The sequence below is a fragment of the Syngnathus scovelli genome, chromosome 18 (assembly GCF_024217435.2).
Source record: "Syngnathus scovelli strain Florida chromosome 18, RoL_Ssco_1.2, whole genome shotgun sequence".
NCBI lineage: Eukaryota > Metazoa > Chordata > Actinopteri > Syngnathiformes > Syngnathidae > Syngnathus > Syngnathus scovelli.
Window position 1 is genome coordinate 11,812,157 of NC_090864.1, and position 22,903 is coordinate 11,835,059.

The following is a 22,903-nucleotide window of genomic DNA, read 5'->3' on the forward strand; positions in this document are numbered from 1 at the left end:
GCTCCCAGAAACCTAACTAAAATGTTTGGATATCACGCCAGGAAACAGATATCAAAATGGAATATCTCATCGTTATTTCAATTTAGTTTAGAAAGAGCCCAATTGAAAAACCGCTTGTTCTTCTCATTTGCGTAAGACTAATAGTAGTTTGGTTTTCAATTTGAAATTCCCAAAAATAGAATATCGTACCAGACACACACACACACACACACACACACACACACACACACGCGCGCACACAAAAAAGCGGCTCGTAAATTTGCTTTAGATTCCCACGACGTTATGACTGGCAGCATTTCTCATACAAACCACGAGACGGCGATAGTGTAGCGTCTGAAGACAGTCTTGTGTTATAATCCATAAATTCCACAAGCGCTCATTGCACACGGAGGCAAAACTGTTGGTCATCCTCTATTTGTGTAATAAATATCATAAACACACAAATGTACTAATATACACATCACAAACTGCGGATGGATCCTCCAAATAGAACTAAGTAGGATGGGTGCAGTACAACATTATTCCTGCAGAGGACACACTCCCTCTATAGTTGTGGTTGGCATCGGTTGATTGATAGTTTGTCACTTTCGATGCTAAATAAATTGTTAAAAATAAGCAAGCGAATTATAGCTGACCAGGAAGCCGTTTCAAAACAAACAAAATGGCGTAGTTTGTTAACATAAGCCAGCATTAAATCCGTTTGAAACCCGGGAGACAACGACATTAGTTTACTTTGAAAGCTTTACCGGAAACGACCTTGTTTTTCCATGGTCGCTTGAGCACCATTTAGAGCGCTCCAAGTGAGCCAGAGTGTCTAAAAGTGTGTGGAAGTCACATGGGCTGGCTCACTTGAAACGGGCTCGCATCTTTTTCACCCTTTACCTTTCACCACTTTTTACTACTTTTTTTTCTTTCTTGAAATTGCTGCAAAGTTAACAAGCGAGCAGCCCCCTATTTTAACTATGGCCGAGAAGGTGTAATTTTCCTTTTGTTTGGCTTTTATTTTCGACACCATGACAGAGGAGAGCAGAAGCGAACACAGAAGTGAGAGCGGGAAGGATTTGGACAAGCAGCTCCGCTTGCGAGTGTGCGTCCTCAACGAGCTTCTGAAGACGGAACGGGATTATGTCGCCACCCTGGAGTTCCTCTCGGTGAGTTGGACTTGAAAAATCCAGTGTTTACACGCCTGCTGGTGTGCAGGTGGCCGCACAGTTGGCCGCTGCCGCCGCCGCCGCCGCCGTGTACGACGAGGTATCACGGTGCACATTGCAGGTGCTTCACTCATCAAGTTAGCATCAGTGTAGCTTGAAATGCAGTGAAATAACAACAAAATAAAAACAGATATTTAAAAAGAAAGAAAAAAAACACCCATCTACGAGTTGAGAAAAAACACTTGACAAGACAAAAGACACACATCCCCGTATGTAAACAACAACAACAACAATAACACTTGGGCGTGCGCATGGTATAAACAAGTTTGGAAAGGCTCCTTTTATTCTTTTTCCTGAGCAAAAATGTCAGGAAATGCGCTCAAGTGTGCAGTGCTACAGCATCCTCATATGTGAGCCAAACAAAACCAACCCCACTTGGGGGTGCGCATATTGTACACACGTTTGGGAAATGCTCTTATTTTCGTCCTCTGTTCAAAGTGCTTTTATGCGGCCTTGTCGATATGTGATGTGTGCACCCCTGAAATGAACTGTGTACTAACTGTGCTATGCTCCAATATTTGTATTCTGTGATCATTCTTCTGCACACCCAGGGCTGTGCGTGCCACAATTTGTTAAGACCTTTTGAGTCCCATAATAGGGCCAGATTTGGTTGTATTTGCTTTTCTTCTTCCTGTAAATAGGATTCCCATTTTTTTTCTCCTCCATTGAGTTTGTTAAGCAGTACTTTTGAAGAATACCTCGAATAAACAATTTGAACGCTATGAATTGCAATCGCAATATGAGGCAGCAAAAAAGACACCATAGAAGGCTCAGTCTTCTTTTGTATTGCTATCTCAGGCCCGCATGTTTCTAATGGAGCTCATATTAGGGACGAGTGGGGATGGGGTGGATCGCAATCTGGCCTTTCTTAGAAGAGCCGTCAGAGAGTGTGTGTAATGTTGCGAACGTGTGTGCGTGTCCTCGTTCCTCCGCCTCCTCACTCCGTTTCATCTCCACGAGAATTCATTTGGGGGGGATTGGCTGCTCCGTTACAAGGCGAGTCTGTTCTGGCCGGAAACGGCGGTGCCGGATGCGTCCAGAAGAGCTGAGAAGAATCGATATGAAAAAGGGGGTTCGCTTAACCGGAGCTGGCAGATGCTCAGGGAAATGAGTGCGGAAGGTGATTCGGAAATGTTGGAGTCGGGATATTTTCCCGCACCGTTCACTCCCAAGTACTGATTATTTGAAGTGGGGAGATTTTTGGGCCTGGAACAGATGAATTCAATTCTTAGTCATTCCAAATTTAGGGGCTAAATTCAACTCAGTCCACTGTAGTTTGTTGGTATATTTCCTTTTTTTTTTCTTCTGGCGAGGAGGGGGCAACCCCTCATTGTTCCACAGCATTTCCGAAATCTCGGAGGAATTCCTCCCACAGGAAGTGTGCTTTACAAAACCAGTTCCACAGAGCCTCCTGGCCAGTGTCCACTCTCTGTGACCCACCCTGTACTTTTGCCTTTCACCTCCTTGAGCAACCCTACACACACACACACACACACACAGACACACACTTGTGTCCAAGATCAAAACAGGGACATTAAAAGTAAAATTGAGCCCACTCTACGCTAGGACTTCATTAGTGACATTTCCACATCATGTTTGAATGTATCAGGTACTCGTTGAAACCGCCGATACAAGCAACCGATACCAAATGCACACAAAAAAATCGGACATGCAGTAAGTCCTCCCTGACAGTAGTTGGTACAATACTGCAGCAAAAAATGCTATTGTTGAAAAAAAGAATTGTCATTGTGGCAAATGAAGTTTTATATAAATAAATTCGAGCAGTATCGGTGCTCGGTAACGATGATCGAAACCCCAAGAGGTGGAAGTGGAGCTATTAAAAATGACTATGTTCACACGGGGGCCGGAAGAAATGCAGCCTTTATCTTTTTTCGTGCACAAAAATAGCCGGCGGAAAATCCTGGTGGTACTAAAAAAGGTTACGAGATGTCCCAAATAGGTTTGGATGTTACATAAAGACTAATTATAACTGGAGACAGTGGGCGCTTGTGTTTATCTTTGGCGGAATGAGCTAGAAAGAAAAAAAAAAAAGACATTATGTAAACATTGCGTGTTGCAGGCCTTTGCCATTGTCATGTCTGACATGAACATAATGAGTATGACAAGATTTACGTGAGGCGTTTAAGCGCTCCCTTAGCTGCCCCTTTTCCTTGGCTGGACTACAAAGCGCAGTTGGCATACGTTTATTTCAATTCATTTGAGTGCTTTTCACAAGCACAGCCTTGATGTGAAATGAAATGAGAACCAAAAGCCTCCTGATGCTTTGGCAGCCATCTGTTGCCAGGCAGATTTTGTCAGCTGTAGTAATGGCCTGTGAAGGGGTGGAGACTAAAAAAAAAAAAAAATAATAATAATAATAATCTTTTTATTTTCATGTCTTGGAACAATTTATTCAAGAGTTTCAGGTGCTTGGCTTAAAAAACCATCCAGCGCTTCCTGTCCATTTTTTGTCTTCTTTTGTCTCAGTGAGAACTTGTCAAGCAGGATTTCCTTCCTTCCTTCCTTCCTTCCTTCCTTCCTTCCTTCCTTCCTTCCTTCCTTCCTTCCTTCCTTCCTTCCTTCCTTCCTTCCTTCCTGGCCCTCCCCATCTTTTGCATTGTGCTGCACGCTTCCTGCTTCAAGCAAGGCGCGGAGAAATCCACGTTGAGCTCAGAGGAGCTATTCTGAAAAGAAAAAGAACACAACCGCACACTGTCTTCGTTTGGATTCCATATTAAAAGCCCATCCAACTCAACAGCACGCTCGCTTCTTTGAAAGTGTCAACGGTCAGCGTCGGTCGGTCGGTCGGTCGGTCGGTCGGTCGGTCGGTCGGACGTGACGCGGATGGCCAACGAGGCCGGCCGGACATGCGTCACCGATGATGCGCTACTTGGGATTCAGGCCTGGCCGGCCGGCGGCGTCCAGACAGCCTGGATCCATTGTCGCTTCTCTGGAGCGGCGGATGCAAACAATCGGCGCTTTGCTTCGTCGCTAGTAAATAAAACAAGTCAATTAAAAGCACAACGCAATTAGGCAAATGAAGTGTATATTTATGGGCCGTCCTGAAAACGGGCTTGGATTCACAGTCGGCCCGGGTCCATAAATCCAATGAGTCAGCTTGCCTGCCCTGCCGCCTTGGACGTCTTCCAGGGCTTCCCTTTTAACGAAATTAGCTTTGCTGTTTTTCCTCAAAAGGAGCATGTTTGTTTTCTTTCCCTTCCCTGGGACTTTATTCCAGGAATAACATACACGGTGACTTCATTTCATAACGATGATAGCGAGCAGGGACCAACAGTAAACTACAAAAACGTCTCGCATGCTTAGTAGTACTGTTTATTTTTGAAAAAAAAAAAAAAAAAATCTCACTATATATAGATCTATATTAGATATATTTTTTAACATTCTTAGTTTGGCTCTGGCGAGCGTACCTATTTTTTGACTTGGAGCACTTTGTCGCTCGGGCCCTGTCGAGGTCCGTGTACTCCGTGTTTGTACATATTAGACTTGCTAATGGCATGCTAATGCCGCCCAGTGTCGGAGAGTCGCGAGGCGAGGTTGGCCGCAGAATGCTAATCAGCCAGTTGGAGTGCAACAAAGAGCCTGAAGTAGCCTCTTTTTTTTGACAACCAAAAAAAAACAACAACAAAACACACAAATTCCATCACTCACTGTTTCAATTTTCCTCTGAAGTGTTTTTCTGTAATCAACTGACACGATTGCTTGTTTCTCCCAAAAGTGAATTCAACTCAAGTTTGTTATCATAGTTTTAGATATGCAGCATTTATCTTTTGTTTTCAATTTGAGTTTTTGTCCGTTTTACAATAAGCTCAATTGTCAAACGTCAACCTGTTTTCCTCTTCCAGGTGTTCCTGCATCGACTGAACCAATACGCTGCCACCAAAATGGACAAAAACATCACGGAGGAAACGGTCAAAGTGAGGAGACTTTAATGAACCAATTTCCGGGGGGGGTGAAAAAATCAATACAACAAATTTGACAGGGCTCTTGAAAATGCCAACGCACCCTCCACACGCCGTAAAAACATTTGTGTTGAATTTCTCCTCTTGATGTTTTAAATGAGCAGATTAAAGCAGGCATGACAAAGCCGCGACGTGCTTGAGTTTTGCTTGGCCATCTTGATCCCAGACACTTTCTTCATTGACTCCTCTCAGATGTTGTTCTCCAACATTGCGGACATCCTGACGGTGCACAAAGACTTCCTGTCCATGGTGGAGGAGCTGCTGCAGCCCGACCCGCACGCTCACCATGTCGTCGGACGCTGTTTTTTGCACTTTGTGAGTGATGATTCTCGGAGTCCAAAAAAAAAAAAAAAATCTGACGTGCACATTTGTGTTGACTTTGCAGAGGCGGCGTTTCCAGATTTACGGCGAATACTGCGGAAATCACGAGAAGGCGCAGCGGCTGCTGCTGGAGCTCAACAAGATCCGCACCGTCCGTACGTGCTTGCTGGTGGGTGAGAGAGAGAGAGAGAGAGAGAGAGAGAGAGAGAGAGAGAGAGAGAGAGAGAGAGAGAGAGAGAGAGAGAGAGAGAGAGAGAGAGAGAGAGAGAGAGAGAGAGAGAGAGAGAGAGAGAGAGAGAGAGAGAGAGAGAGAGAGAGAGAGAGAGAGAGAGAGAGAGAGAGAGAGAGGACAAAGTGGCACTTGGTGTGCTTTGTTGAAAATACTTATATTTGCCGTGTCATGATTAAGGAACCTTTCTCAACCAAAACATGTTGTGTCGATAGTGCAGCCGTGCGTGAACGTTTAGTAAAGACTCTCCCCTGCCGGGGCAGAACATTAACAAGCCCTGTTGTGTTGCGTTTGAGTGAGCGAGACAGCTGATGAGCGTGGGAGGACTTCCACTTCCTGCCGCGCTCCGGGAGACTTCCACAAGGGGAGCATCACGGAGCCGGAAGGAAGGAAGGAAGGACCAAAAAAAAAAAAAAAAGTTGCATTCCCCTTTCAGCAAGGTTTGTGTCTTGTGCAGAACTGCATGTTGCTGGGAGGGCGGAAGAACACCGAAGTGCCACTGGAGGGCTACCTGCTGGCTCCCATTCAGAGGATCTGCAAGTACCCGTTGCTGCTCCGAGTGAGTTTCAGGAAATTCCAAATCAGCCAAAATCAATCAGGCCAATCGAAAAGCTCCAGCTGTGAGGTTTCGCTTCGTACCTGTCCTCCGCGCGTCACTTGTCAAATATCCGTGTTCAAAGGCTCGGGTCTCCTTCATCCTGTTTTCACGCGGCGAGCCCGGCCAGACTTTGTCCAAACGCATGCACACGTGTAAGACAAATGAGGTCATTTGACACCGGGATGTTTGGAGGCGTCACAGCTGTCAGGTCTTGTCTTGTGGAAATCAGAGTTTAGCACAAAAATACGATAAAACTCCCTCGAGTGATCCCCCCCCCCCCCGCCCTCCTGTCTTTACCAGGAGCTCCTTAAGCGGACGCCCAAGAAGCACGAAGACTACGCGCCGGTGCAGGAGTCGCTGCAGGTGATGAAGGCCGTGTGCTCCGGCATCAACGAAGCCAAGCGGCAGATGGAAAAACTGGAGCTCCTGGAAGAGTGGCAGTCGCACATCGAAGGCTGGGAGGTGCGTTTCAACATTCCGCCTTGGGGTCTTTTCATGATTAGCTCTGCTGTGAATTGTACCAGCAAACAAAAAGCGCTGGGCGCCTCCAGATGCCACCTCAACACAAATCCAAAAGAACATTTTTGACCTCAAGTAACTTTTCACCGTTTGGTCTTTCCCAATTGGTCATCCACATCTCAGCTTATTATTTCTGGCGGCTAGAGGAAATGAGAAATGAGACGAAATGATACTATTAAGGTCTGCTTTGCTTTTATGACGGAAGGAAGGAATGAAGGTGCCATCAAAATAACTAAACAGCTGTTGGAACGCTTGTAAGGGCGCAAGCTCACTAAACACGTGCACTTTTTTTTTTTTTTAAGTGGATATATAAAGTCTACACCCGCGTGTTGAAATGTCGGCTTTGGGTGATTCTCAAAATGTTACTTACATATGCACCCCCCTGTTGAAATGTCACCTTTCGGTGGTTCTCAAAATGTTACATATTTCATTCCTTTTCAAATCAAGATTTTTTTGGGGAAAAAAAAAAAAAAAATCTGCTTCGTTTGGAAAGGACCAAACATGAAGATCGAACATGGAATAATAGCGTGCCGAGGCTAATTTGAGCAAAGTGCGTGTTTAAGGGAGCGTCTGGTCCTACAAAATGACTTGAACATCTGTTTGGCCTTATTGGATGTTCAAAAGGTCCTAAAAGAGCAATAGAATGTTAAAAGACTTGCGTGGCGCTCCAGTTATTTTTAGCTGCCAATCAAACGTGGCACGCCAACTCACCCGGGAGCAGGCAAGGTGAGGGAAAAGACACCGTATAACACACGCACACACGCAGGATGTTATTCTATGGACACCAATTGAAGAGGAAGCGCTGTGGGTTTTTTCTTTTTTCTTTTCGCACCCCAGAGAGGTTGGACCGGAAAGGAAAGGCTTTTGTAATCTCCTCTCTTCCCCATGTGTGAATATTCAATATTCCAACGTCTCTTTAACACGTGCGCGTGTGTCGTCAGGGTTCCAATATTACCGACACGTGCACGGAGATGCTCATGCACGGCGTCCTGCTGAAGATCTCTGCCGGCAACGTGCAGGAGAGGATCTTCTTCCTGTTTGACAAGCTCCTGGTCTACTGCAAGAAGAAGAGCAGGTGGCTGGCTTCCACTCTGCTCTTGTTCATGTTGTTGACTCCTTTTCCTGCGCGGTCTCATACGAAAGCCGTTTGTGTTGTCTCCCAAGACGTTTGAAAAACAGCAAAGCCACCACGGAGGCTCCTCGCTATCTGTTCAGAGGCAGAATCAACACCGAAGTGATGGAAGTGGAGAACGTGGACGACGGAACAGGTCTCTTCTTTGATTTTAGTGGAAGCCCTTCATTTCCCAAACTGGCTTTCTCTCTATGATGGACGCGGCAGGCGGGCGGGCGGGCGGGTTAGGCAGCCAGGCAGGCAGCCTGGCAGGCAGGCAGGCAGGCAGGCTCGTGGGTGTCCTGCCAACACCGCAGGCGGGCTAGCATATCATGAAGACAGTTTTTTGCTTTCTGCCAAGCGCACACTTGCTGCCAGAGGTTGACAAAATGACCTTGAGCTATTTTCAAAATAACGGCAGACGCATACTGATGATGCTTGGCATGCTTGGATGGACCACACACACGTAAGAGTGGATCCAATTCAAGTCCCGGTGGTCAATAACTAAGCCTAACCCACCCCCTGCAGCCGACTACCACAGCTCCGGCAACATCGTCAACAACGGCTGGAAGATCCACAACACGGCCAAGAACAAGTGGTTTGTGTGTATGGCCAAGACGGCGGAGGAGAAGCACGAGTGGCTGGAGGCCATCATGAAGGAGCGCGAACGTCGCAAAGGTAGGTACGTCAGAAGCTCCAGCTGTCCCAGTACTTTTGCCCACCTGCTATGTGTCTGTGTGTATCCGTAGGACTGACGCTGGGCATGGAGCAGGACACGTGGCTGATGGTGTCCGAGAAGGGGGAGAAGCTCTACCAGCTGATGAGCAAAGGGCACCTCATCAAAGACCGCAAACGCAAGCTCAGCACTTTTCCAAAGTGCTTCCTTGGAAGGTGAGATTCCCCAAATCTGCGGACAAGTGACTTGATAACGGAACGGGGCCAAAATGACAACAGCTTACTTCACAAGCTAACATTGAGTGTTAGCGTTAGCAAGCTCCCCTCAGTTTTCCGCCAGCTTGCACTCCTCCCACGCCGTTCCGGCTGCGGTGTGTCTGAGAGCACGACGACGCGGTCGTTGCTCGTTCTCAACGCGCCGCGCCGCGCCGTGCCGTGTAAATTCGGCCGCAGCTATGTCCCTTCCTCCCGCGCCGCACGCTTTTAAAAATAACAGCGGTGTTATTGTAGTGCCGCCGTTCTTACCGCTCATCACTGCTGACGTGAACTCCAAACACGTGAGAAGGCCAGTTGGAATTTGTCATCTTTTAAATAAGCGCACGTCATTCCTTCATGGTACAAGTATAAAAATGTTGCCGCTGATTGGTGAGCCACCATATGCTTTTCACTTTAGTAGAGACTTTTTATTTTGACAAGTTTTGATTCATTATTGACAAAACATACGATGTTAGCTTCACAAGCTAGTGTTTTTTTCTTTCTTTCTTTCTTTTCCCCCTCACCACTCGCGCCATTTATGTTCCTGAGGGCATGAGAAAGTCCTTGCATCTTCTCTCCCTTCATGGTTTACAATTGGACATGATGGTGGAGTCTCATTTTGTCGCCGACACGTCAAGGCCAAGCGCTTGAGAAGAGCGTAATGTTTGTTTGGCCGAGGCGGTCAGACGAGGAACGTCAAGGATGAAATCACGGCGGAACGAAGCCATCAGATTAGCTGGCGTGTTTGTCGTTCCGCCACTCGTGCACTTGTGATGTTTTCGCATCCAATATTTACTTCTGTCTCTCTCCAGTGAGTTTGTATCCTGGCTGATGGAAATGGGCGAGACGGGCAACCCGGAGGAGGGCGTCCACCTCGGTCAGGCCCTGCTGGAGAATGGCATCATCCACCACGGTCTCTCACCGCAGCTTCATGCCCCTCGCTAGCCTCGTTAGCTACATGAGAAGTGCTGCTTCTTATTGGTATAACAGTAAAAATGCAAATGAAAGCAGAAGCTAACAAATGAGCCACTATTGCATTTTCACTTCTTGTCAAACGTACTGTATGTTGCTGACGCTAGCTAACCTCCTACGAGCATGCCACAATTGAGCGCATTTAACCAGGCGTTGTTTCTGTCTGTCCGTCCGTCTGTCTGTCTGTCTGTCGGGGATTATTATGAGCATTCATTTAGTTGAGCTGCAGTGTTTTAGTGGCACACTTCCTGTGTGTTTAGCTCATGAAGCTCAAGCTGCAATATGTTTCTTCACGGTCCAAAAAGAACACTCGGCGGCCCTTTATTGCTTCCCCGGAGGAAAATGAGCGTGTGGGAAAAACAACATCTATAAAAGTTGGATTTTCTTTTTCAGTGACCGACAAGCACCAGTTCAAACCCGAGCCCGTCTTGTATCGCTTCCGCTACGACGACGGCACCTACCATCCCAGGAGCGACATGCACGACGTCATATCGAAGGTAACCTGCCCGATGATTGGAAAAGAAGAGCTTGATGAAAAGGAAGCAAGTTGATTCCCTTGTCATTCGCAGGGCGTTCGCCTGTTCTGTCGGCTTCACAGCCTCTTCACTCCCGTCATCAGGTGAATTCAATTCTACAGCTTGACACGACCCAACCAATTGACAGCATTAGAATGCACAACAGCACCCCAAAATGAGCATTTAACACACTGCTCCTATTTGATAACACACGCACATGCTCAGAACCACTCCTGTCTGTAGGCAGACTTGCACCGGCCCTTTCCTCATCCCCAAAGCATGGCGGAAATGGTCTTTTCTGAGAAGAATGACAGTAATCCAGCCTTGAGGGGTCACAAAACAAGCACGGCCCATCTACCACGAGAAGAAAATGACGATCTTTATCCTCGGCCTTTGTCCCACCACAGAAATCGGTCGAGTAATTTTCGGAGCGATCCTGCCGACGACCAAACAAACGGCTATAATCGGCCATTTTCTCTTTGCGCAGCAAATTGCAAACAACCTCTTTCCAACTCAGCCTGTTTCCTCGTGCTGGACATATGGGTGCTCACCAGACCGCAGTCTGCCCCCCATTTGTCACTGGTGACAGGCTCTCCTATTCAGCGGGGGAGGGCACGGCGCTTTTGGCTGCCTCGTCCCAGACGCATCCAGTTACATAACACAATAAGCAACAATCTCCTCATGAGTGTGCTGCAAAGTCATAGCAGTGGTACTGGATTTTTCCCGGGGGGCTGTAACTTGGCCCTTGTGCCGAAAACGAGGGGGGGGGCCCCGCTGTTCATGGGAAAGTCACGGCCCTGTTTGTATCTTTGGCAAAGTGAGCGCGCAACACTGAGGAGGGGGAAGGGGGTGCGCTTAGGGTACCCCCGGGACCAAACACTGCTGGGGCCCTCTCTCGCTCGCTCACACTGGAATGTTGTTTTCCTGTCGCCAATTGTCCAGAACGTGGACTCATTTACCGCCATGACGTAGACTTTTATTTTGGGTCATTTATTATCATCATTAGACAGCGTTAGTGCTCTCCTTCACTTTGTCCAGCACAAAAAGGACGAAGGAGAAACCGATTCCGTTTGGATGTAAAAAGTCGCGTTTCATCCATTCACAGGGACAAGGATTACCATTTGAGGACGTACAAATCAGTGGTGATGGCCAACAAGCTTATCGATTGGCTTATAGCACAGGTACCGTACCTACCGCTTGTCTTGTTTTTATTGAGCAAAAGTCATCGATGGCTTTTAGCGGTCGTTTGTTGCGTTTCTCGCAGGGCGACTGCAGAACAAGAGAGGAGGCGCTGATTTTGGGAATCGAGCTGTGCGACAATGGATTCATGCATCACGGTAAATAAAGCGCTCGTCGGAGTTACGGTCCAACCTCCTGGCAACGTGCCGTACGCTTGGTTGTCGGAGCGGAGCAAAATACCACATCGTTTCTCTGAACGTTAGCATTTTTGCATTCATCAATCAGTGCTGGAGAAGAGCGAATTCAAGGACGAGCCGCTGCTCTTTCGCTTCTTTGCCGACGAGGAGATGGAGGGCTCCGACACCAAACACAAGCCGGTGAAGCACGACCTGAAGATCGTGGAAAACGTCATCTCCAAGTGTCTCCTGGTGAGGGAGGGCATCCGGACTTCCCGCCACGCTCCAGGCTTTGTGACGCTGAGCCACCGAGCTTTTTCTTCTTTCAGATAAGACCCAGTGACGCAGGCTACGGATTCACGCTGGAGGAGAGGAACAGGCTGCCCATCATCAAGTCGGTGGAGAAGGGCTCACCTGCTGAGGTGAGAGTGCTCTCAAATGATGATCGTTTGCATTGTGGAAACTCAACGTGATGGCCTTCTAAGATGGCCGGCCTGGAGGTGGGGAAGAAGCTGTTTGCCATCAACGGAGACCTGGTGTTCCTCCGGCCTTTCTCCGAAGTGGCCCTTCTCCTCAGGCGGTGTTTCCTCAGCAAGGGGCCGCTCCGGGTCCTGGTCAGCACCAAGCCCAGGGAGTATGTCTGACTTTTAAGTCTTGTGATTTCAACAACCAAACAACAGGCTGAACGAAGGAGCGCTTAGCTGAAAAAAAAACAAAAAAACCCCAAAACATTGTTGCCTTAGATGGTTACGGTTTTCAAAGCCAATTTGAACACAAACGGCGGAGCTACGCATGCAGGCAAACGATATCCGAATACTCAGAGGCGTAGATTCTTCATCCTCTTCAAGTAGGACAGCTTAGTATTATTTCTAATTCCAGGACTGTGAAGATTCCCGACTCGGTGGACGGTTTGGGCTTCCAGATTCGCGGTTTCGGCCCCTCCGTGGTTCACGCCGTCGGAAGAGGTAAAATAAAAGGACGCGTCTTACGGCAGGCGGCACAGCTTGCGCGACTCCTTGTGTAATCTGCCCTGTTGTGCTCATCTAACCTAACGCAGCATGTTAGGAAGGCCATCGAGGTTAGTACGCAAGGGGGCGGCGGCAGCATCCATTTTTTTGCTCTTGTGAATCACGTCCCTCCAGATCAACTTCCCTCCTCTCCATCCTTTCTCATCATGCAGAATGTGGAACGCGTTTCGTTTCCTATGTTGACCATCTCCTCCCCCACCAGGTACGGTGGCGGCCATGGCCGGGCTGCACCCGGGCCAGTGCATCATCAAGGTGAACGGCATCAATGTTAGCAAGGAGAGCCACGCCAGCGTCATCGCTCACGTGACGGCGTGCCGCAAGTACAGGCGACCCTCACAGGTAAAAAAAAAAATGATGACAAGAAAACATGAAGTGATGACACTCCAGACACATTGTTAGTGGTTGAAAAGTAGGAAAACAGACATTGGTCTTCATCGCTGATTTTAGTCTGGCTTCTTGGGATATGGTGGATATTAAATCAAGACATATGGGGACGGCCCTGCTTGAGCAGTCGTGCACTGCGCCACCGCCGAGCGCAGCAAAGCGTGTCAACGTTGGCCCGAAAGCCACTTTGGGGTTTTGGGTGTGGGCAGGGCAGAGCAGAGCAGAGCAGAGCAGAGCAGACGCACCACCACGAGATGGGTCGCCGCGCTGGAAAACCAAATGCCAATCGTGTTTGTTTGCACACGTGCGTGTGAAGGAAGATGGAGACGTACGGTCAAATGCAACCAGAAGTATTTGGAGCGGAGATGAAAATCTTTCTCCTCTTGGCCAATGTAGCAAGATACAATCAAGTGGGTGTATAACAACAGTGAGAGCGCCCACGAGGACAACCAGAGGAGCAACCGCGAGGCCACCCCGGAGGACAACCCTGACGTCTTTGAGTGCAAAGTTGAAGGTGTTTATTATACCCCGGACAAAAATGCTTTGGAGTTAGCGTTAGCATTAGCAATGTGCTGTGTCTCAGAGGCGATGGACAAGTTCAACACCATCGCCATCATGGACGGCAACAAGGACCACGTGAGCCTTACGGTGGACAACGTGCACCTGGAGTACGGCGTGGTGTACGACTACGACAGCACGGCCGGCATCAAGTGTCACGTCTTGGAGAAGATGCTGGAGCCCAAAGGCTTCTTCAGCCTCACTGCCAAGGTACTGGCTTCATTTAGCGCAACGCGTGGAAAGACGCACGCCTTCAACGTGCCCCTGCGTAGATCCTGGAAGCTCTGGCGCATAACGACGACGCGCTGGTGCGGACGTGCGGTAAGCTGACTTCCGGCGGTGACGTCATCCCCGAGGAGCTGCGGACGCCGTTCGATGCGCTGTGCGCCGAGAGGGTGGAGCACATCAACCGACGCATCACCAACTACAGAAAGGTGACTCTCCAAAATAGTCAACCTCATAAATATGCTGTGCGTCCCAATATTTTTGCCCAATGTGGCCTTTTGATTGATGCTGTATGTCTGTAGGCGTAAAAAGGACTCGGAGTTGAAACTGGTCTTGCATTAATTAGCGGTCATTTTATAAATAGCACAGCCACAAGCAGGCCTCTTTTATGTAACATGTCACATTCCTTCTCAAGAACACGGAAAGGGGGAGGGAGGGAGGGGGCGGGGCGGGGGGGGCAAGGAATGTCAGCAGGGAAGGAAATGACACAAGGGAAGGCCTGGAATTGTCCAATCCACTTGCGGTGCTCACCTTGTCCACCAGGATCACATCAATGATCCCTATCAGTGCTATATTGTCTCAGTAGCTTCTTTCTAATAGCATGAAAACAACAACAAGATCTTTTTCTCCAGAACAAACTTTTTCAGTGCGTCCTTTGTGTTGCATCAACAAAAAGATTTCCATTCCAATTTCCTTGAAGTGACTCAATGTGAGAACAATTATCATGACGTCCGTCGTCTGTCTGTGATTCATTCATACCATAAGAAAGCTCTTTTTCAATCATGAATTCCTTTCTTCCTTCCTTCCTTCCGGCCGAGCTGTAATGTTGCGCAAACGCTTCTTCAACTTGCTGTATTTGCAGTTTGCCCGAGTGCTGAAGAACAGGGCCTGGCCTACCTTCAAGCAGGCCAAGGGCAAGGTGTCCCCCCTGCACAGCAGCGACTTTTGCCCCACCAATTGTCACGTCAACACCATGGAGGTGTCCTACCCCAAGACCACCACCTCCCTGGGAAGCTCCTTCGGAGTGCAGCTGGACAACCGCAAGAGCACGCCGGAGAAAGGCGGGCGGTATGCTGCTGAGCAGGGTGAGGCTCGACCGACTCTATCAAGACGGAAACGACAACGTGTAGTCTGTTAAGAAATGCTTTTACGGCGGTATGTTTGCTAGCTGCCTACTTCCTGGTTCGTAGAGGAAGGGTGTCAGGGCTGAAGCACTTTTTGACTACGAGGTGGTTCCGCTGTCCCTCCAGGTAAGCTGAGCCCCACGGTCCACATCCAACACACCATCACCTCCATGGCGGCCCCCTCGGGACACAGCCTGGGTCGCACCGAGGGCCACGGCCTGCGCTTCCTGCTCCGAGAGGACCACCTCCTCACCCTGGACGCTTACCAGAAGCTCCTGGACAAGCTGGAGACCGTCGTCAAGGAGACAGAGACGCACGGCGGACATATTCACCAGTGAGTTGCGTCGCCGCGTCGTAAACAACGCTAGGCTTTGATCCAACCTTGGTCACCTTCCACCTCAGCCGTGCCTTCTGGTCTTGATGAGCCAATTGCAGGGTTCGTAGGGCGTTTCCGTGGCGACCGAATGCCACTCTACTGTGGCGGGCCTTTGTGCGAGTGGGCCCTAATGAGGAAGGATGTCTCTGCGAATATCATTTAGTTGTATTCATCTACTCAGCCTCTTATCGTCCATCACGTACCCGCCGGCGACGGAGACCAAGAGCTCGGAGAGTTTCGTATCGGCCGAGAGTGACAACGACAAGGGCGAGCGAAACGGGAAGAAGGTGTGCTTCAACGTGGCAGGGGACGAGCAGGAAGACTCGGGCCACGACACCATCAGCAACCGGGACTCGTACAGGTAATGAAGACTTCATCAGTAAATCATTCGCACTTCCCACTAGAGGGAGCCCACGTAGCGCACTTCAATATAGTTCATCTTTTCAATCTTCTAACATGTTGTGTTGTCCTTCTACTTCACCCCCCACCCCCATCCCGTCCGATGACAGTGACTGTAACAGTAACAGGAATTCCATCGCCTCCTTCACCAGCATCTGCAGCAGCCATTGCAGCTCCTACGTCCACAGCGACGAGATGGACTCGGGTACGGGCTGCCAGCCAAAGCGTCATCGTTCGTGAACGACACCCGAGACCCAACCTGGCTTATGTCATTTCAGGGGAAGAGGTGGCATCCAGCGTGTGGCTGTCTCATGAAAAGCAGAAGAAGCTTCACAGCTTCCTGGAGCACCTTTTCAGCCAGGTGAGAAGAGGCTGGCAGAGAGAGAGAGAGAGAGAGAGAGAGCGAGAGCTTGTCCATGATGAGAGACAGACATTTTCTCCTCAACTCTACCCCAGGTGGACTCCATCACCAGCATGCTGCGAGGAGCACTGGTGGCACGGGCTTTTGAGCAAACCAAGTGCTTCACGCCCGGGAGAGGCTTTCAAGGTTCGGGAAACATCCAAATGCTAAGCTAACGTACAGCTGTATCACTTTGGATTTTGTGTGTCAGAATTTGAGCGAGAGATGGAAGCCGAGATGAACTCCGCCAAGAGCTTGCGTCTCCACGTCAAGCAGGATCCGTGGAACCTTCCCGCTAGCGTCCAGACGCTCACGCAAAGCATGGCAAAGTTTGTGGAAGGTGGGACTTATTGCCTTCAAAGTCTTAGCCGCCAAGGGTGAGAAAACATTTCTTGTCTATTTTCTTGGTTTGTCTGCAGAGGTGAAGACCAGGCTGCTCTTAGTGCTGCTGCAGTATACAGGTTGGTCCCCTCGCCGTCTGCCCACCAACAGGAAAAAAAAAAAAAAAAAAGGCACATTTGATTGGACTTTATGACGTGTAATTAAAGAATTAAAAAGTCCTCATAAAGCGAGCAGCGGGCGGCATCGGTCCAACGGCGGCGCAATAAAAGGCTTTCTAACAGGATGTTTATTTGCATTTATAACCCCCACGGACCACAAATGGCGGCGATGCTCAAATGGCCCCGCATAAAAGCGGAATTTTTTGGTCCAATTCAACGTGTTCCCTCCAGATTCTGACATCCAGTTGCGTCGAGATATGGTCTTTTGTCAGTCGCTGGTGGCTGCCGTCTGCGCCTTCTCCGAGCACCTGCTGGCTGTTCTCAATCAGGTAAGTTCAATCTTTATTTATTTATCTATTTATTTTTTTAAAGCTCGTATGAACGGTGATTGTGTGTTTTTGTCTCCGTGTGCAGTTCCACTGTGCAGGCAAAGAGTCGGAGTTGGAGCAGGACCCCCAGGACCTGCAGGAGGTTCAGGAGGCCAGCAAACGATGGTTGGAGCAGATTGCCAGTGTAGGGCTGCTCTTCCACTTCCAGTCGCTTCTCTCGCCTAACCTGGTGAGAATCCCAGCGACTGAAAAAGAAAAGTGGCAAAATCTGCAACTCAGGATTCATATTTTGAGGCCATTTTGCCCTCTTTGTTTTTTAGACCGACGAGCAGGCCATGCTGGAGGACACTCAGGTGGCGCTGGTGGACCTGGAGAAAGTTACCTTCTACTTTCAGCACTTTGAAGGAGAACCCCGAGTGGCCAGTGTGTACACAGCCATCGATTTCTCCCCCCCACCCCCCACTCAGCTTGGGAACTTTATGATGTCCTCTTGTTTCCAGACATGCCTGTGTGGTACCACGTGGAGGGCACCAGGCAGCAGCTGAAGGTTTTCCTACAGCTAGAGAATTTTTACTTCTCTCAATTGCCAGCCCGGCTGAGAGCCGGCAGCGGTGTCAAAATCCATCCCGTGCTCTTCACGCAAGGTACGCTAGGATTGTTTTTTTTTTTTTTTTTTTGGGTGAAACTTTTCCGATTTTCAACACACCATCGCTGTCTAGCGCTGGAGAGCATGGAGGGCTACTACTACAGAGACAATGTGTCTGTGGAGGAGTACCAGGCCCAGATCAACGCCACCTCGTTGGACAAAGTCAAGCAGTACTACAAGAGGCTGAGGTCATTCAAAAATATGCATGCCTTAAATATTTCCCCAGCAAACAATTTAGGCTCTTGTCATTCTTCATTCTTTCAAGCACTTGATCCAAAGCTAGGAAGACAACAGCCGCGCTCCATGAAATCCATCCCATCCCATCGCAAGCCGACTGAATTAATTGCAGAGCCGTAACTTCATGGGCGCCGTCAAGTAGCCGCCGGATTTATAGTCTCAGCGCTCCGCGCGAGACAAAACATGGATTTATTGGCTTTTAATTTGTGCAAAATGTTGTCCCTGTCATTGGAGATAATCAATCGATGTGCCTCGAACGGCACCGGCTAATCTTATCTTTTCTACAAATCGGGTCGAAATAGGCCAAAATAGGAAGTAGACATCAAAATCAAAGCGGCAGCCATGTTGGGCTCAATGTTCAAAAAAAGGGTCTGAAAAATCAGACCTTAACCTAACCTTCAGTGGTTTTTGATTTTTTTATTTTATTTTATTTTATTTTTCTGGAAATCTTTTAATTGGCCCAGAGGAGCGTCTCCAGACTTGTCATATCGACAGCAGCTTTCAGCCGGCCAGATTTTCCCCGCCTTGCGTCAGCCGCTATCGATCGCTAGCTACCAATGTCAGAGAATCAAGAGAAACGCCACCGCTCGACTCGGTGGACTTGTAGTCTACCTCGCGGAGCTAGCGTACAAACTACGGACAGTCGTCGTTTCTATTGGCTAACAAAGTCATCGCTCACTCGTGTACGTAAACGAGGGTGCTGGTTAACCACGACACCGACACTTCAGCCGTCTTCTGGATGCAAGACGTGTTCTCGTCATTCTTGGCCTGAGCGGCGAGGCCGTCTTGAAGGAATTACACGGGCCCTGGCCAGGAAACAGATTTATGGGACGCTAGCCGGCAGCTGCTCTCTGGCCTTAATATCGCAGCTCTGGTCGATGCGCTACTGTACGACTGCGACGGACGCTTTAGTACAAATCCCTATCCGAGTGGAAAGCAGCAACCCTGAAAAGTCGGGTCCTGTTGACACATCGGCGGGAATGTGCACCGTGCGTCATTATGACTCGAAGTCAAAGCCCGTGCGATTCGATTACACCCACTTTCATCTAGCCTAGTGTCGCTATTCTTAGCCCGCTAGTAGATTACGGACATTTTGATGGAGTCTCACACTGCTGAGTTTGGACGACGTGGAGGACGTGCGTAACAATAATTAGGGGTGCTCCGGCTTCTCTCCCAGGGCTTTCTACATGGATCAGTCCAACGTGCCGCCCAGCTCCGCACCCAAAGCTGCTCTCCTAGATAAGGTAAGACGTTCATCCGTCGGTATTGTGCTATTGCCAGTCTACATGTTGCGCCACCGTTTGTGTTCCAATATCGATATTGCTTTCGGGGCAAGTCTCACAGGCGTTGTTGTCTGCAGCTGATGCGTCCCCTGAACGCCGTGGACGAGCTCCGCCGTCTGCTGGAGAGCTTCATCCGCTGCCGGCGCGCGGCCGCCTGCCAGTACACCGCCTGCGGGGCGTCCGGGGTGGGCCTGCTGACGGTGGCCTCGGAGCTGTGCTCGCGCCTGGGGGCCGCCCACGTGGTCATGTGCAACAACGGCGTTCACCGGTGAGTGCGTCCCCATTAGCATTGGCGCGGCCGGCGACTGACTGCCGCCTCGTGTGCCCCGCCCGCCTGCCCGACCTGCCCCGCCCGCCTTTTGAATGCCACGTCTACCTCTCACTTTGATGCCGCAGCACTTCTTTAATTAGCGCCAAGGATGTTCCACCTAATTGGGCCCATTGGTACTTACTTGCTGCATGCTTGGCTTCCCTCCACAGTCTCCACAGTCGCAGTACTGTTGAATAAAACATATATCTATCTGTAAATGGCACGTAACATACGTACATATGACGATTGTCTTGGAATTCACGTTTCCATTTGAGTCAAGGTCACACAAACACTGCCACGTGGGCTTAATAAAGTGTCCAAAAGTTTCCATTAGCGATCAGACCGGCGTGACGTGATCATCAGTCAAATGCTGCAATCGGGCGCGAGCCAGACGGAAAGATATGGATAGTGTCACGGCGGCGGCCGAGGAGGAAGACGAAAGCCGGGCGGGCGGGCGGCGGTGACAAACGATGGGGATATTTCCGTCCCGCCGCCCAATTGAGAAACGGCGGCTCAGCTCGGGGCAAATTAGCGATGGCCGGATATAGCGCTGGATGAAAAAGGAGGCGATTGACTGCGCTCCTTGCTGTCCAAAAGTGAGAGGACCAACTTTGTATTTACTTCCTGACGAAACTTAGGGCAGGAAGAGGCTCCTGCGGGAAAGGCGGCACAATATTTTCATGCAATACGTATGTATATTATATGAAGTCCTTGACTAATGGCTTCACGCTCCCAGCATGCGTCGTCACTTTGTTTTCCAAACTTTAGTCCCCGGTTTCCAATCTCTCGCACCCCTCGGGAGAGCCAGTCAACAAGCACGACAGGCTCTGTGCCAATTTTGGACACTTCTATTTGCAGTGAAAAGACTCGCAATCGATAAACCAGCGTGGCTTGTTCATGCCGAAAGGTCACCCGATGGCTCGCTCTCTTTGCGCTGCCGTTACGCGTACTTGTCACCTATGTATACGTGCTTGTGTTTAACTGTGTCAACACACGCACGCGCATGCACACGCGCACGCAATGACTCACCAACTGGTGTCAACAACTGTTTTCCCCACTTCAAACATTTTGGGAAGGAATGCAAATCCCAGCCCCAGAACCGCAGCAGATGCGCGGACAACCGGGAAATGCTCCCTCAAGATGCAAAAAAGTCGTTTTTCATCCCATTTCGTATGTTCGTTCGTTCGTTCGTTCATTCATCGGACTGGATTTTTTTGTTCCCAGTTGCACTCTGAGCGTGACGCTGGAGCAGGCCATCCTCTTAGCCCGCAACCACGGGCTGCCGCCTCGCTGCATTCTGCAGGCCACCGATGTCATGAGGAAGCAGGTAACGGCCGTGGCGCCGCTCAAATATTGACATTGCCTTTTGTCGGCGGGTGGCCAAAATTGACAAATGTATCGACAGCCCGATCGACGTTGTCAAAACGTAACAAATGCGCTTTGCTGACGTGAGCCTTGAAAATGAAAAGGTCACGGCGGATAGTCATGTGTCACATGGCGCTAAAGGTCACTGTTTGACAAACACCTTCATATCCATGCCACGTATTGCTTTTGCCTGTTCAAAATGTTGTTTTCCATGGAAATCAAAATTGTTTTCAATGTGCATGCCAGGCCACTAGTTGGCAGTGTAACAATCTGGTAGATGCGCTAACAAGGAGAAGGTCATTAGAGTGATTGATTTATCGTTAACAGGTAATTGGGACGGATGATATGTCGTCGGTTGATCAGTTAGTAGGTTGGGCTGGGCTGGGCTGGGCTGTAATTTCGCCCTTGTCCTCAAGAGGTCGCCAAAGAGCCCTCAGATCAGTAACCCGCTCAACAAGATAACGACAACAGAAAGCATCAAGCGACCTCTCACAATGGAGTCTGAAGACATTTTCAAGAGGCAGCTCACATTTTCTTGCGTTATCTCCAACCGTCCATCCTTTCATTGGCGTTAGTGGCCATCTTTGTCCGCCGGCTGTGATGGGAATGGAATAATTGCTGATGCTATCCTGCTATCAGTAGAATGTCGCCATGACCGCTCGCTCGCGCGCGTGCCTTCTCTCTCTCTCTCTCTCTCTCTCTCTCTCTCTCTCTCTCTCTCTCTCTCTCTCTCTCTCTCTCTCTCTCTCTCTCTCTCTCTCTCGCTTGTAATTTTATTGTGTGTACGTGTGTGTGGTTATTTTCTTTTTGTGTCAGCTCAGCTTTCAAAATAAAGCTGCAGTGTGTGCACCAGTGTGTGCTGACTACAGGAGCGTTAGCCTCCTGATTTTCCTGACTGGCCATAATGATAATTAGAACAAGAACACGTCAACACCATTGGTCTCGAAAACTCCTTACGACTCCATTTGATCAAATCCAGGAAGACAAAAAAAAAAAAGACCTTTTTGCTCGTCGTCTCTTCTCAGGGTGCCCGAGTTCAGAACTCCGCCAAGAATCTCGGGGTGAGGGATCGGACGCCGTCGTCTGTGCCGAGGTGAAATAGGCGACAAAAACAAACTCTGCGTGTGCAGTCTCTGAAAAAGTCACGTTGGGGTAACTTCATCTCTCCTCAGGTTGTACAAGCTGTGCCAGCCTCCGCCCCCTGACGGCGACCCGTAATGTATCGCAAATATGAAGACCCAATTTGTTTTTGTTTTTTATACACACATCAGCATATAAATATGTCCAGCCTTTTGTGTAAATAGAATTTTTCAAAAGCATACTAATATTTGCAACCTGTGTTTGGAACATCTCCACTCCTTATACGTATGTTTATTGTAAATATACATTTTTATGATGATTATTTCCAATAGTACTATGTTTTTTTTGAACTGCATTACTCAGGTTCCAGGCATATAGATTGCATATTAGCACCGATGGTAGCTCGCGACTATGCAAACTGAAAGCAGCACCAATAAGCTAGCTTTGTTTTGTTTACCCAAAATAGTATTATACAATACACTAAAATCACGTCTATGTGTAAAAAATATATATATCAGGAATTTCATATCCGAGAATGAAGTATTGTCGGTTTTTATTGCATGTGTTATGTTAGAGGTTTTTATATTTTTGTTTGTATTAAAAGATGTAATGGCTTTATATTTGAATAGCATGAATCCATTGATTGTGAGTCAGTTGAACAGCATGTCACACTGTATGAAGATTCGATAAAAATACTTGACTGTTGACGTTTTTACATGAGGTAAGCAGTGTTTTGATTTTGGAGTCGCATCAACATGTAATAGTTGATATACGTACGCGATTGATTAGAGTCAACTTCCGCCAAGTGGCTTAGGGGCAGCGATTAATCTGTTATTGGAATTTTATTCTGAAAAAAAAGTGTTGCTCTGGCTCTACAATAAACATTGTCTTGATTTTCAGTCAACTGAAGCGCATTTT

The 22,903-nt window shown here is 48.7% G+C and overlaps 1 protein-coding gene across 2 annotated transcripts; it reads left to right on the forward strand.

The window, feature by feature from the left end:
• The first annotated feature begins 797 nt into the window (after positions 1-797).
• On the forward strand, positions 798-22,611 carry prex2 (phosphatidylinositol-3,4,5-trisphosphate-dependent Rac exchange factor 2). 2 transcript variants are annotated; one of them, XM_049749687.2, is made up of 41 exons: positions 798-1,151; positions 5,075-5,146; positions 5,384-5,506; positions 5,577-5,681; positions 6,199-6,300; positions 6,640-6,801; positions 7,800-7,933; positions 8,023-8,126; positions 8,498-8,647; positions 8,719-8,860; positions 9,712-9,812; positions 10,265-10,368; positions 10,441-10,490; positions 11,492-11,567; positions 11,651-11,723; positions 11,851-11,993; positions 12,071-12,163; positions 12,227-12,375; positions 12,621-12,706; positions 12,972-13,108; positions 13,550-13,667; positions 13,737-13,921; positions 13,984-14,145; positions 14,799-15,021; positions 15,187-15,394; positions 15,618-15,797; positions 15,946-16,040; positions 16,114-16,196; positions 16,292-16,382; positions 16,447-16,575; positions 16,655-16,696; positions 16,967-17,064; positions 17,150-17,293; positions 17,385-17,487; positions 17,565-17,708; positions 17,784-17,898; positions 19,125-19,191; positions 19,308-19,498; positions 20,765-20,867; positions 21,931-21,998; positions 22,078-22,611. In XM_049749687.2, the coding sequence occupies exons 1-41, from the start codon at positions 1,014-1,016 to the stop codon at positions 22,121-22,123; spliced, it is 4,839 nt and encodes a 1,612-aa protein (XP_049605644.1). In that variant the 5' UTR covers positions 798-1,013; the 3' UTR covers positions 22,124-22,611. The 2 variants fall into 2 exon arrangements, with proteins under 2 accessions (XP_049605644.1, XP_049605645.1); XM_049749688.2 differs by lacking the exons at positions 15,618-15,797; positions 15,946-16,040; positions 16,114-16,196; ... (11 more) ...; positions 21,931-21,998; positions 22,078-22,611 and having other exon boundaries at positions 14,799-15,091; positions 15,187-15,335.
• The last annotated feature ends 292 nt before the right edge of the window (positions 22,612-22,903 follow it).